We start from the raw sequence: 15,757 nt of genomic DNA, 5'->3' as shown, positions 1-15,757 counted from the left end.
AGTCATATGAGTGTGTAAACTGGTTGTGAGTACTCTATATGTATGTGTAGAACTGTTTGCTTCTAGCAAATTAACAAGCAATGCCAATTTGCTACCAATTACACAATACATTCATGTAGAGATATTTAGAATGAGATGATTGTTTGTAATTGTAAATCTTGGTCTGCACTCAGTTGGTCTGTGCATGTCAGTGAACAAAACAACAAATATATATTTTTCCTGTAGATTTTTTCCTCAAAACTTTTACTTTGAAGATTTTGTTTGCCAAAATCCTCCCTCTTCGACATTTTACTGGTCAGCCTTATATTGTAAAATTCAAAGAAAGGAGAGTACAGAGTCTGGTGAAAGGTGCATGTGGAGTCACTGCAGGGTTGCAATGTGCTCGTAATTTAAGGTAGTGAGATTTGTTCAGAGCGACAATCGTTCTGTAGTAACCTATACGAGAAACCATTTGTTTTAGCTCAAGTATTGCCTTCCTTTTGAGAAAACAAGGGGAAACGTTGAATGGTCTATAGAGGGCGCAACCACCAACAATTGTGTTTATGGTCCAGATTTTGATCACAGCTGATCCCTGATCCACATAAGTGTGTTACCGTGTATGTATCGAACAGGGAGTAAAGTATAGTATAGAGCGAATGTGCACGTCATGGGTGTGAATATCATTTTCGACTTTCTGTCATCGGCCCAGAAGAACGTTTCTTTCTTGGACGACTTTGCTGAGAAGTTGCCGAGTGTAAGAACATGGCAGGTGATTGTGGTTTTCATATGCAGCGTGATCGTCATACAAGCTATTGCGATCGTCTTCAAACTGTTCAAAATGAAGAAGACATCGGAAATGGCATTCAAACCGTTTGCAACTCCATCCCTTGATATCTTTAAAAGCCCAATCTTAGGACATTTGGGTTTGGTAAGTATCGGATGCATTTACCAAACCATGTACTAACACTACGTCCATGACCAAACTTACTGTAAAATACTTTATATTCAATTAGAATCTATTTTCGCCGAGGGAATGAAAATAAAATCCAGTGAAAATATTTTTTTTCTATATTTCGTATTCAACTAACAAAAATCAGTAAAAAAAACTTCGTGAACAACAGCCAAATGACTTTTCAACGAAAATTAATTCCAGTTAAAATAAAGTATTTTACAGTAACAATTAAGAGACCCATATAATAAACGTTTTGGGCAATCCCCAGAGGACAGAAAATGATGTATAAATCACCATTGGATGAGGTTTGTATATTTTTTTGTGTGATTTCCCAATGCATGTCCGACATTTGTGTTGATAAACATTGATTTTCCCACAAAGCACGGTTAGTAACCGTGCACAAAGGTATGAATTTTGACCTGAGTGTGACTTGCTCTAATTACTGCTTGTGACTCCTTCGATACCTTCCAATCACCGTCTCAGTTTGTACTCATTGATCTGCGCAACAGTCAAAGTCGCCATCTTTGTTTATGTGAGACCCATATAATTTTGATATGATATTAGTTGTGTGAGAATTATTTCTGTTTTTGTTTTACAACCATAAAATTACTCTCTGTTGTAGATTTTCTTGTTGAATAAAATTATATATCTCGCGCATGCGTGGCTTATGACGGCCACAACCCTTTAAATTACACTAACTGAATCTTTAGTTTACTAATTTAACATTTACCGGTAATAATTAAATTTAATTTAACATTTTCAGCACAAATCATTTTTGTCGTTTATGTAAATAGCTCTTTTATGTCACATACATTGCCAACATGATTAACTAAACAAGATTTCACGATAAATAACATATTTTGGTCATGCAGTTTTAAGTGACACAGAAACATTCCATCTGTGAACTACTTTCAAATATAGAATCCTCCAAATAAATCTTGTGGGCCAGGAAAAAAAAGCTTCTGGTCACCTTGTTTGAAATTTGATTGCTTGAAAATCTGTTGTTGTTTTTTATCAAATTTTGACAAAAGCTTGAAAGCTTATGTGTTAATGTAAAAATGGTTTAGTAGATTGACAAATCAAAAGTTCATATATCATAATTTTTTGCTGATTGTACTCAAATGTATAAAGGGCATATGATATCTTACTTCTATACCATCTGAATGTTTAATCTAAAGGTCAATAAACTTTGTAACCTACAGTGGTTTGGAAATAATGTGTAACTCATTGTCTATTGTGTGTGTGCAAGTACAACAAGGGAGAGACGTAAATAGAGACAATTATTTGAGCAAACTTTTCCATCCAATAATTGCCTGTATGATTTCATCTTGCTGAATTCTTGCTAGACCAAATAAAACAAGTTTGATGTTTCTGCTATCAGTTTTGAAAAGTACTGGGTAGCAAGGCAGGGATTTTTACTATTTTTTTTTTTTTATTATACCGGTATTCTCCCAATGATTTTCAAGATGATAAATATGACAAGATTTTCTTAAAGTGAATCAATCGTAGTGGATTTGTCCATTGTTTGAACTACCTGACCTCCAGGACCTTGCATTTTACACATTAACATAATGTAACAAATCTTGTTTTCTCCCCTCCTGAAATAAATTAGTTACTGTCCAGCTAAACATGGGAAAACAATAAATATTGTTGATTACAAAATATATGTTGATTTTTCCCAGCTGTCTGTGAATAAAGATGAGATTATGCAAATGGCAGGTGATATCACTCATGAATTCAAATATGCACTACCGTTGTGGTTAGGACCATTCCAGGCAGCGTTAATATGTCATCATCCATCCACTGTGCAACCAATATTAGCAACAACTGGTATGTAAATAGAAATCTACATCTATGTATTGTCAGTGGTGAAATAAAATGGGGTCTAGAGTCATTATTTGACTCTAGATAAATTACGTACCTTTGTCATGTGTATTCATATCAGATCACTTTCAAAATAACCGAATAACAGCCATTTTTTCTTAATTAATGCTGTTCTGTTTTTAAAATATATCATATCTCTTCAGATTTACACACATATGCAGTCATGATCCAATTCAAGATGGCCAAATAACGACCACTTTAGGGATCAAAATTCATCAAAATGTTATATTTCTGCAATTCTAGAACTGAATCTCATTCATGCATTGAAAGATTTTGTTAAACTGGGTACAAATATTGGAAATAATGGGGCCTTAATGGCCTGAGACATTTTTCCCCATGGTTTAATTTTTTTTACTCTCATAAGACAAATTGGTTCAAAAAATGTAAGAAAATACAAGTGATAATTCATAGAATCCATGTGAGAACACTGTTAATGTATGTAATTTTGTTTTTATTAAACTTGTAAATGTCATGATTTGTTTTATGTTGTTTTGTTTATTTTTGTTAAAATTCATAATTTTAGAACCAAAAGACGATTTCAGTTATGGGATGTTGAAACCTTGGTTGGGAGATGGATTGTTGATCAGTAGCGGAAACAAGTGGTCAAGAAATCGCAAACTACTAACTCCAGGGTTTCATTTTGATATTCTGAGACCCTATGTGAAGGTATTCAATGAATGTGCCATCACAATGACTGTAAGTTTATTTTTTTGATTTGACCACATTTCACATCAAAATCTATACTGTTAAAACATTTAATTTTCACTGCTTGAGATTTTTGTTAATAATTCAGGATTTTATGGCATTAATAAAGACAATATTGCCTGAAAGTCGCTCACACTGTGTTGTAGACCCCATCATAGACCATTTTCACCTCATAAACCATACCCCATTATAAACCAAATAGTGATTTTCTATATCCCATCAAAGACCAAAATGTAACTAAATTTATTCAGTTATAGCATAGACACTATAGTAGGACTATACCGTCTATGGTTGTAGGTTGAATTAACTCATCACCCAGGCTCATCAATCTCAATGATAAATCCAAGAGGGAATAAGAACAAAAGTACTTACTTTTCAACACACAGCATTTTATTTGATTCACAAACAGTTCTTGTTTGACAAAGAGATCAGAGACTTGAAATTGTAGGAGGACCAGGAAATGATCAGTAAACTCAACAACTACTTTGTGGACATTGATAGATTTTTTGGTAGTACACTGCACAAAGTATTAATGTACCACTGTCATAATGCCATGCAAGAATCATATGTAAAGCTTTGATAATTTTGCCATGCTCAATTCTTATAAACCAAATAAAGAAACTAAATTTGATGCCCATATAGCATACCAGGTATTATGAGCAGATTTGAAATATTTTAAAGAATAGTACTTAATTTTTACTAATTTTGATATCAGACAAGTCACCTGCTGGTGATCTCTAACAAAAAACTGGGATATTATAGCAGCCAATTTAGTTTGCTGCACATATAGAAGTCAGCATGGCTGTATGATAGTGTCATTAAAACACAATGTTTAGACAACAGTAGATGATCAGCAATAGACTTGCTCACAAACAATATTTTCAGAATTTAACAGTTCTGTCTAAAATACAGTAGGAGATGCTGATATTTATAAATACACATCAAACATCTTTAAAGCATGAAGTAATTAAGCCAAGGAGAATTAAACCAATTTACTCTGTTTTTTAAACACACAGGCATATATTTCACTCTCCATTGAACCCAATGATGTTTATAACACATGTGCTAGATAAGAGTGAACACTTTTACCAATATACTGGTATAACTGGGGTTTGTCACTACATGCTATTTGTACAGACAATATAAAACCTGAGGTTCTCTTTTATATTTCATTTAAAGGTTATAATTATAATCTGACCATATTGCAAGTGACATGTTTTATACATGTTTTTGTATTGACCAACATTATTGATAGTTGAAATGAATTTGTTTGAAAAACATAAAAACTAAATCCAACAATCATCACAGTGAAACAAAGGGTATTCTAACTTCCTCTGTACAAAAAAATAGGTATACTAGTACTATAAAATCTGTATTAAAAGCTGCGGCTTCTATTAAAATGATACAATGCAACAGAGGGGATGCGGCTTCTATTAGAGCATCTACACATATGAGAAATGGTGAATTTTCGGGCGTCAATTGTTCAAAAAGAATGGGTCCGGCTTCTATCAGGGATGCGGCTTCTAATACAGATTTTACAGTAATACAAAATAATAAAAGGGAAAAAAAAAGAGTTAATCATAATAACAATGTTATAAGTTAAATTTAGAGAAGGTGTTGGTGTCTTAGTTGCATACATAATTTGTGCCAAATGGAATTAAACATATGTTATTGTTGTTCAATAATAATACTATGAATTTGTTTTCATTCACTATATTTGTTTTTCTCTACTGCTTCAAATAAGCTGTTCCTTTGTGTCTGGTATCTGCAACATGTCATTATGAAATGATATTTATTTTCAATCTCGTTATTGGAACACAAATTGCAAATTTTCTTTTCCACTGCTGAGTGTGGCAGCTGTTTTTTTAACCGAGGCAATGGTTCCTCCTGGGGAATCTGAATTTTGTTAGAATTGTTGCACATTTTATTGACTTTATGTATAACCATCAAAGAAACAGTCACATGACAGCGCCAAAATTGGCTGTTTATCCTTGGTCTATACCTCATTAATATTTACGATTTTCATTCAAACTTTTTACCGTACTTCCCCGAGTATAAGCCCCTCCCCGAGTATAAGCCCACCCCTAACAGACGAATATACAGTCCCCTGATCCAGGCCCCCAAAAGAAATTACGAATCTGATGGGTCAAACACCACAGCAATAAAAATGAATGAACAAAATTCAAGTAAACATTTATAAAATTACTATTAAACTTGTCAATAATCTCTGAGATTCTCTTACTTGATCCAAGGACTTGCTGTAAAAATATTTCGATCTCGACAATTGTCGCCATGTTGATGACTTCACAGTGTATGCGCTCAATTTGTAACCACTGAAACACATTGCATTGTGGGGCTCATTAATGATGGCCGATGGTTGCAGACTTTGGTCGCTATATGAGAATGTACCAATAAAAACTCAATAAAAGTACAAAACTTGGATAAATACATGGAAATCAAAAAAACAGACCCCATCCTAGACCGGCAAACCTGATATTGGACCAAAAGGCAAATGAATCTAAAGCCTCATTTCAGACCAAACAGCTGAAAATTACAACACAAAAGGTGGCATGTCCCCATAATGTGATTTGCATTGAGTAACCCTCTGAGGGTGTGGTAAGGGTTGACTAAATATTATTTTTAGACTTCAGTAATGCTGACTGATGACCATTGTACATGGGACTTCCATGTGATTATCAATGATATATTGGCTGTATCACATACAGTAAAAATAGATAAAAATATGGATTTTATTTTATTATTTCTTTGTAGGATAAGTGGTCTACAATGTGTGACACTGGTCCTCTGGAAATGTTTCAACATATCAGTTTAATGACTCTTGATAGTCTGTTGAAGTGCATATTTAGTCAAGAAAGTCACTGTCAAACTGATAGGTATAAAACACTATCATGAGTATTATGCAATGGACCTGAACGCAACTTATCTGCAAGTGATTTAATTTGTAACATCTGCATAAAATGTGTATATTCTATACTCTCAGTATCCACATTTTGGCAATCATCATTTTACAAATAACACAGGAAGTGTTTTGTTAAAAATAAAAATCTGAGAAAAAAGTTTGATAGTTATTGCCACTTGATGGCATTATCCTGCCTATTATTATTTTGTCTCTGTTCAAATGAATGGTGATGTCAAATGGCTTTATGTACCGTATTCCCTACCCTGGTATATTACAACTCCATTTTGAATAGAAGTGCACTCAAATTGAAAAGTTTATTTAATTTATACTGGATCTCAACAAGGAAAATACAGTATAAATTATTTTCACAATTGACATATATCTAGGTCATTTGTTTAACCTCTTCACAACCAGTTTCCTCATTTCATCACATATCACAAAATTATAGTCCCTTTTATAGTCTGCACTTTCCTTCAGAAGTTTTGGACAAAAATTGCCAATTTTGCTTTAGTAATAACTGATAATTGACTTAAATTTTGTCTGTTTGTACAAAAAATAGGGTTCGGTTTCAGAAATAATGAAGAAAATAAAAAAAAAGTGCAGACAAATTAGAGCGAGAAAGTCTCGTGGTGAAAAGGTTAAACGTATGCATACATTTGGTTTGGATTCAAAGACATTGTCAAATGTGATGCAAGTGAATGACAAATTATTAGTCCCCGTTCGAACGCAGTCCGAAAACGGGGACTTATGTTTTGCCCTGTGTGCGTCCGTCCGTGCGTCCGTGATCACCTGTATCTCGAACATGCATGGACCGATTAAGTTCAAACTTCACTCATACATCACACATTATATGGGACATATGCACATGCGTTTTCATGATCCGATTAACGATAGCCGAGTAGCGGCCATTTTAAGGCCGAAAATGCATCAAAATCGCACATTTTCACCATTCCGGACCCGGATCTCAGTTATGCATGGACGGATTTTGTTCAAATTTTGGTACATACATGAAACATAATAGGACCTTGATGCACGTCATTTTTTTTTTTTGGATCGGGTTCGAAATGGCCGACTGGCGGCCATTTTGTTTTAAAGAATTCAGTTCTGGATCCGTATCTGAGACATGCTTGGATTGATCGAGTTCAAACTTCACACACACAAGGTACATCATGTCACAAATATGTATGTGCATTTGTTTCATGATCTCATTAACGATAGCCAAATGGGAGCCGCTTTAAGGCCGAAAATGCATTGAAATCGCACATTTTCACCATTCCGGACCCAGATCTCAGTTATGCATGGACGGATTTCATTCAAATTTGGTACATACATTAAACATAATAGGACCTTGATGCACGTCATTTTTTTTTCCGGATCAAGTTCGAAATAGCCGACTGGCGGCCATTTTGTTTTAAAGAATTCAGTTCTGGATCCGTATCCGAGACATGTCTGGATTGATCAAGTTCAAACTTCACACACACAAGGTACATCATGTCACAAATATGTATGTGCATTTGTTTCATGATCTCATTAACGATAGCCAAATGGGGGCCGCTTTAAGGCCGAAAATGCATTGAAATCGCACATTTTCACCATTCCGGACCCGTATCTCAGTTATGCATGGATGGATTTTGTTCAAATTTGCTACATACATTAAACATAATAGGACCTTGATGCACGTCTTTTTTTTTCGGATCAAGTTCGAAATGGCCGACTGGCGGCCATTTTGTTAAAGAATTCAGTTCTGGATCCGTATCCAAGACATGTCTGGATTGATCAAGTTCAAACTTCACACACACATGGTACATCATGTCACAAATAGATATGTGCATTTGTTTCATGATCTGCTTAACAATAGCGGAATGATGGCCATTTTAAGGCCGAAAATGCATCAAAATCACGTATTTTCACAATTCCAGAACCGGATCTCAGTCATGCATGGATGGATTTTGTTCAAATTTGGTACATACATTAAACATAATAGGACCTTGATGCACGTCTTTTTTTTTCGGATCAAGTTCGAAATGGCCGACTGGCGGCCATTTTGTTAAAGAATTCAGTTCTGGATCCGTATCCAAGACATGTCTGGATTGATCAAGTTCAAACTTCACACACACATGGTACATCATGTCACAAATAGATATGTGCATTTGTTTCATGATCTGCTTAACAATAGCGGAATGATGGCCATTTTAAGGCCGAAAATGCATCAAAATCACGTATTTTCACAATTCCAGAACCGGATCTCAGTCATACATGGATGGATTTTGTTCAGATTTAGCACAATGTGTTGTACATATGCAGGTGCATTTCGGTCATGATCTGCTTTGAATGTATATGTCACTCAAATATGAACGGAACGGGGACGTGTCATTGACAATGACTTGTATTTGTTGTATTTTCACTAACCATACATGTGGTGACTTCATTCAATCTTGATACAAAGACAGACTTAAATATATCCAGGTTACTGAGTGCTTTATGGTCTGTTTTTTTATTCATTCATTTAAATTGTCTGTTTTCCACTGCTTCCTTCGATAGAAGCATTTACTCAAAATATAATATTGACTTTTTATCTATTTTTTATCCAGTGATGTGAATCCATATATCAAGGCTGTGTACACACTGACTGACTTAATAATGGAAAGAATCAACTTCCCTCCATACTATAGTGACACTGTGTATAGCTTGACATATGAAGGCGTGAAATGGAGAAAAGCTTTAAATGATGTACACAATCACTCTAGAAGAGTCATTAAAGAAAGAAAAAGTGCTTTGAAAGATGAAGTAGAAAGAGGAACTGTAAATAAAAGAAAATATATTGATTTTTTGGATATACTTTTAGCTGCCAAGGTAATTGTCCTGATTTAGATTTGTGTGTATGTGCAGATATATGAGCTTTTAGTTTATCTACCAGTTTTAATAAATAATTTAAAAAAAAATAACACAAACTGATAATTTAATTTAAAGTTAAATATTGTGCATTCTAAGCAAATTCATTTACCAGTAATGCATTAAAAGCACACTACCAGCTGTCACATAAATTTCCATGAAATCTTCCATCCTTTCATCCATTCATCCATCCAGCCATCTATCCATCCATCCGTCCGATGTCCATCCGTCCATCCGTCCGACCTCCAACCATCCATCCATCCATCCATCCATCCATCATATCGGTATACCGTTTCAATGTTTAAAAAAGATTACAATTAGACTAAATTTTTTTAATGTACAGGATGAGGATGGCAATGGTCTGACTGATAAAGAAATCCAAGATGAAGTTGATACGTTCATGTTTGAAGGTCATGATACGACAGCCAGTGGCATATCATGGTGTTTCTATAATCTAGCCAGACATCCCAAATACCAACAGATGTGTCGAGATGAAGTAGATCAACTATTAGATAAAAAAGAAAATGATGAACTTGATTGGTGTGTATATTCAGGGAATCCTGTTTTTACTAAATGTCAAAACGTGGAAATTTGTTTAAATATGAGACTTTCTTATATAGCTTTGAGATATGGCAAATATATAAAAAGTTAAATATCAGAACAGAATGTCTTATTTAGGTTTGAGATATGGCAAATATATAAAAAGTTCAATATCAGAACAGAATGTCTTATTTAGCTTTGAGATATGGCAAATATATAAAAAGTTAAATATCAGAACAGAATGTCTTATTTAGGTTTGAGATATGGCAAATATATAAAAAGTTAAATGTCAGAACAGAATGTCTTATTTAGCTTTGAGATATGGCAAATATATAAAAAGTTAAATATCAGAACAGAATGTCTTATTTAGGTTTGAGATATGGCAAATATATAAAAAGTTAAATATCAGAACAGAATGTCTTATTTAGCTTTGAGATATGGCAAATATATAAAAAGTTAAATATCAGAACAGAATGTCTTATTTAGCTTTGAGATATGGCAAATATATAAAAAGTTAAATATCAGAACAGAATGTCTTATTTAGCTTTGAGATATGGCAAATATATAAAAAGTTAAATATCAGAACAGAATGTCTTATTTAGCTTTGAGATATGGCAAATATATATTAGATAGTTCAATATCAGCTTGGATAATTATCTTGCAGTGGTTATTGTGTTTCAATTCTTATACTGTATTTGCTCCAGTAGAAGCACATGTAAAACAAAAAGTTCATTTGTTTTTGTATATTGAATCATTCAAATATGGTATTTTTCATCTTAGTAACACATCTGTAATTAATTTAAGTGCATGTGCTACTAATAGAGCAAATATTGTATGTAAAATGAGTTTATTATGGGCATAAAAATGTTGAATTGAATAAATAAAAAAAATATTCTCAGTATTTGAATTGTAGTTACTCTGTATACGTTTTGCAATCAAAACACAATATGTTCAGTTTCAGCTGTAGTTCAGAAAGTAAAATCCTGTTTTCATATTAGCCTTTTCTCATTGCAGGGATGACTATGCCAAACTACCATTCCTCACTATGTGTATCAAAGAAAGTTTAAGACTCCACCCAACTGTGCCATTTGTTGGTAGAAGAAACAATAAACCACTAACTTTTCCAGAACTGGGTATCACCATTCCTGCAGGTATTGTATTAAATGTTGTGTACATCCTTACATATAACAGTTACATACGTGTCATTTCATGGATGCATTTTGTATGGATTTGTTGAAGTTTCACTCAACATAGGCTAGGTTGACACCTATTAAACATTACCTTGTTGAAATCTGAAATTAATTTTCCTTGTTGAGGTTTAAAGAACATTTACTTTTTGAATGGAAAGAACCTTCTTCTTGTTGAGATTATACAATGATGCCATATTGAAATTATATGCTGACAGGGAGATATGTAATGTTTCCCATTTGTTCTGTCAACTGTTTCTCATTCTCACATAGCACATGGGAGTTCTAAGTTTTCTTTGATTGGTCTATTGTGATTGTAATGAAAACATAACCACTCAACATATTTAAATGTTTATAGACATGATTGATTTTGGTGTAAAATTATGCAAATTGCCTAATTTACATACCAATATTAAGACAATTTTGGTGATATCTCGAGAATCATTTAATATGTTTCAATAAAACTTGGTGCATAGATATGTTGGGGCCATTTTCCAGATATATTTAGTTTTTAGTGAAAATTTATGCAAATTATCTAATTTGCATATCTCATAAAATTCAAGCTATTGGGTGCTATTTCAAGAAACATTCAACAAAACTTGGTATATACAAGTATTACGAATTCAGATAATTGCAAATATCATGTTATGTTATTCTCTCAATACACTGGAGTTCTTTTTAAGCTCTCTTTGATTCTAATTTTATTGAATATTTCTGTTATTTTTGTAAAAAATTCAACTTTTAGCATTATGTTTATTGTCTCACTCACTGCCTTTTGGGGTATTTGTCATATACAGCACTAATCTTTTGTACAATAGCCGTTGAGCAACAGGCCATTGGCCTATTTTTTTTCTCATTTCAGGTCAGTTTTTAGGCATAAGTGTTATTGGACTACATCATAATGTCCATCTATGGGAGGAGCCTTTAGTTTATAACCCGTATCGATTTACGACCGAAAACACTAAAGTTAGACAAAATTATAGTTTTCTGCCGTTCTCAGCTGGACCAAGGTATGGGCACATATATATACCTTTTAATTTGTCTTCATAGATCTACCTTTCTGTTGAGTGTCAAATGAATCCAAGATTCATCGATAATTTGATTTTGTTTTGTATAGAAACTGTATTGGTCAAAACTTTGCCATGAATGAGATGAAAACAGCTATCGCGTTGGTACTTAGAAAGTTTATCCTGTCGGTGGAAGATGACTATCCTGTTCGCAGGATGTACAATGTGGTCTTACGTGCGGAGGAAGGCCTGCATATTGTAGTGAAGCCTCGAGAAGTAAAGATTCAGAATTGATGTTTAATTTTTTCATCACCAGACTTTCTCACCCAAATTATTCTGAACTTTTTTCTTATATCCTTAATATATTTTAGGAAATGAACCCTGGTTTTGGAGCCAACAGAAAAATTTTAGTCAATTTCCAATTTTTACTCATTGGTAACTTTTATCCCATTCATCTGAAAGAAAGTGCAGACTGTAAACAGGTCTATTTTGTGAATTTGTGATAAAAAGAGGGAATGGGTGATGAAAAGAATCAAAATTTCTTTTGGAAATTTAAACAAAACCTTTTTTTCCCTTGATGACCCGCATTGTCTATAATACTGTTACGGTTTTAGTAATTTTTAGCTCTTATTGACAGTCAACTGGAGCTTATGTTGTGGTGCTTTTTATCTATCTGTCCGTATGTGTAGCAAATATGCTGTTTGAAAGATCTGATTAGGTTTTGGTAAAAATCTATTAACAATTAGGTAAATTTGCATATAAATGAAATTCTTGTTTCATCGATGGTACAAAAACCAAAGCTCAGATTCACATGAAATTCAACAATCATATATTATTAAACAATTACAAGACTTTATAAGTGTTATTGATTTGTTCTTGTGATATCATGATTTAATATTAGCTTAATTAGTATGTGAATTGAATTTTTGTTGGCACTGTTACATAATACATATTGCATTTGTAACTTTTAAATACTTCTTATTTGTACTCCATGCCTCCATTACCACATTATCAGTTGTTTCTAAATTTCTATGATTTTCAAATCTACCGGTGTATGCTGTTTTCTTATGAAAATACTGACAAAGAACTTAATGCTATTGGTTGAAGGGTGCATAAAATGCCATTCTTTTGAACATTTTCACCCCCTCCAATCCGGTCAGTGAAGGACGTTGACAATATTTCTCTTCCTCTGAGGATTGATTTGGTAATATATAGATTAATTATACCGTTTCATTTGTATACTTACGCCAATACAATACTTCCCCAACTGGGCCAATTATTTAATTATTTTACATTATTTTCATCTCCACTGTTCGGGAAGTTGTAGTTGTAATTCAATTTTACAATGAGCCATTTTATGCTAGCATGGACTTGATCACAGTCACTGCATGTGTCCATGATGCGACTATCCTTTTTATTGTATACACTTTTTGGTGCTTTGTGTGTGTGTCCATTGTTCATAAACTGATGGGCAGCTATTTTGGAAACATAAGTACATGTATTAACATGGAGCTGAAAATCTATTATTACTTGCATGGTATTACCATGTTTTGTACATGTCTATAGTGTTACATTGTTTGCATGTGATACAGCCTGTGCATACCATTTCAGTTTATCGAGGGAACAATACAATATAATGTCATAAATATAAATGCATTATTCTCTGGGTTTCATTCTCACTGATGGCTATAATCTGCTAAATTAAATCAAGTTAACATGTATAATAACAATAATGACCATTGTCTCCTTAAAAAATTCAAAAGTTTGTGAAATTAAATCACAGTGAATATGCTCAAAACATGTCATCAAAATAGTGATATAAAATGTCAGTGAAAATAAATGGTTTTACAGTATCCAAAAATGGTTCAGCCTTTTTTGCTGAATGTTATTGCACATTATTTTATTACCTTGCCCGTACCATCAAAGATGGAAGAGAAAGGTATATTAAGGGAAAAATTTTGTCCGGCGTTGTCGTCGTCGTCGTCGTTGTTGTTGTTGTCGTCGTTAATAATTGTTATTGTGTGCATAATAACTTTACTAATTCTATTCCAAACTTTATCAAACTTGGTCACCTTATTCATCAGTATAAAGTCTTCCCTGAGTTTGAACAACAGATGTCCTGTATGAAAATATCATGCAAAAATTGAGAAAATCTGATAAAATATTTTGACTGTTTCTACTTGACTGATCACTGGTGATACACATCAAAGGTCACTGATCTCAGTGGAAATATGCATTGTTGTATGTGTTCAATGAAGCAAATGATTTATCTTGTAATAATATCCTTGGTAATGTATCTCAGAATCCCATACTGGGTTTCAAAACCAACTCATGGAGAGATTGCACAGTCTGATACACATTTGCAAACCTACCAATAAAATCTTTACAGAAAACAAGATGTCAGAAAATCAATATAAGCACTGCTATGAACTGGGTGCCAAACTTTGATCAAAATCTGAAGCTAATAGAAAATCTGTTTAGTCAAAAGTTATCAAATCAAAAACAATACATAAAAAATACATTAAAAGCAAAACATTTCATCCACATTTTAAAAAGAAAATTATTCTAAAATATATGTATTCTGTATTTGACAAACAGTTCATTCGACAAATGAAAACTCACAGGAATATGTTTCAGCTATTAGAACAGAATGATAGAGTTTTTATAATACTAGTTTAAAAACGCACTTCAGAGATTGCAGTGTTTGAAGATGTAGTTTCTCAGGAGGCAACAGTACTGTTGACTTCTCCCTCCACTGGACACCAACTATTTAAGTTGATTTGCATACAAAGCAGTGTTTGTCAAAAACGAATGATTCACACATCAGTACAGTAATTAGTGTTTGTTATGTAAACATCTTTGTCAAGTAGGCTAAATCATAAGTGAATCGAGATGCTAAATTGTTCGAGTTACGCTCGACCACGTCAAGTGACTTGCAGATTTTCATTCGGATACAAGTAGTATCTGACATAGTGTGTTATGTTGGATTCCATCCTAAATAGTGTTAAATTCAAATAGTCAGCTTAACCCGAGTCCAACTCAAAGAATCGCCACGTCGATTATTGAAAGGAATGTCGCATTTATTAATTTTGGAATAATGTTATAAATAAATAAATAAATAAATAAATGATAAATAATAAATACAATACAATACAATACAATACTAGTAGAGCAACTTATATAAACTTCACTTCCTCTGTGTGAAAAAAAAAAATTACATTAGGCTGAGTAAAAAAATATCTCTGTTTTTCGTTTCCGCGCGCATCATTTTGAACTATGCGCCTCGGACGTTTTTTTTCCTTCTTAAGCATTCCAAAATGCGCTTGTACTCGCACTTGTCTAAAATTTCCCCCATGTTAGCTGCTCAGTATTCAAAAAAAAAATCGCCTCGCCGCATTAATATAAAATTTCCATGAAACGAGAAACAGAGATTTTTTTCCTGGTCTTATGTTACTTAGGTGTATTTCAGGAGTTGACATTCAGTATTTGTCATAATTTCAAGCTATGATATATGTAAATTTGTGTATGTCGGGGGGGGGGCAACAAACGGTATTTATGAAAATTATGTTTCAAATACCCCGGGTAATGTTCTAGGTTCTTCGTGTAATTAAGTGTTCGTTAGCCTGACATGTAGGCGTGAGTGGTGACCGAAACGAATTAGACCTCACTGTTGGGCTTGGGGGACGGCGGG

The 15,757-nt window shown here is 33.5% G+C and overlaps 1 protein-coding gene across 1 annotated transcript; it reads left to right on the top strand.

Annotated features, from left to right (window-relative positions):
- The first annotated feature begins 546 nt into the window (after positions 1 to 546).
- Positions 547 to 13,927, top strand: LOC100377878 (leukotriene-B4 omega-hydroxylase 3-like). The gene is made up of 9 exons (XM_002736351.4): positions 547 to 907; positions 2,614 to 2,761; positions 3,339 to 3,511; positions 6,293 to 6,414; positions 9,032 to 9,293; positions 9,676 to 9,872; positions 10,887 to 11,023; positions 11,922 to 12,069; positions 12,177 to 13,927. Exons 1-9 carry the CDS (start codon positions 647 to 649, stop codon positions 12,358 to 12,360), a joined length of 1,632 nt encoding a protein of 543 aa, XP_002736397.3. The 5' UTR covers positions 547 to 646; the 3' UTR covers positions 12,361 to 13,927.
- Positions 13,928 to 15,757: the final 1,830 nt, after the last annotated feature.

This window comes from Saccoglossus kowalevskii, chromosome 9 (genome assembly GCF_978046115.1).
Source record: "Saccoglossus kowalevskii chromosome 9, keSacKowa6.1, whole genome shotgun sequence".
NCBI classification, from domain to species: domain Eukaryota; kingdom Metazoa; phylum Hemichordata; class Enteropneusta; family Harrimaniidae; genus Saccoglossus; species Saccoglossus kowalevskii.
This window is presented reverse-complemented; position numbering and strand designations above follow the sequence as displayed.

Excerpts from the sequence above, each read along its gene's own strand:
- LOC100377878 (XM_002736351.4), top strand. The coding sequence starts at position 647 with ATGGGTGTGAATATCATTTTCGACTTTCTGTCATCGGCCCAGAAGAAC. Across the intron at positions 9,873-10,886 it reads GAAAATGATGAACTTGATTG|GGATGACTATGCCAAACTAC; the intron begins GTGTGTATATTC and ends TTCTCATTGCAG. Across the intron at positions 11,024-11,921 it reads GGGTATCACCATTCCTGCAG|GTCAGTTTTTAGGCATAAGT; the intron begins GTATTGTATTAA and ends TTCTCATTTCAG.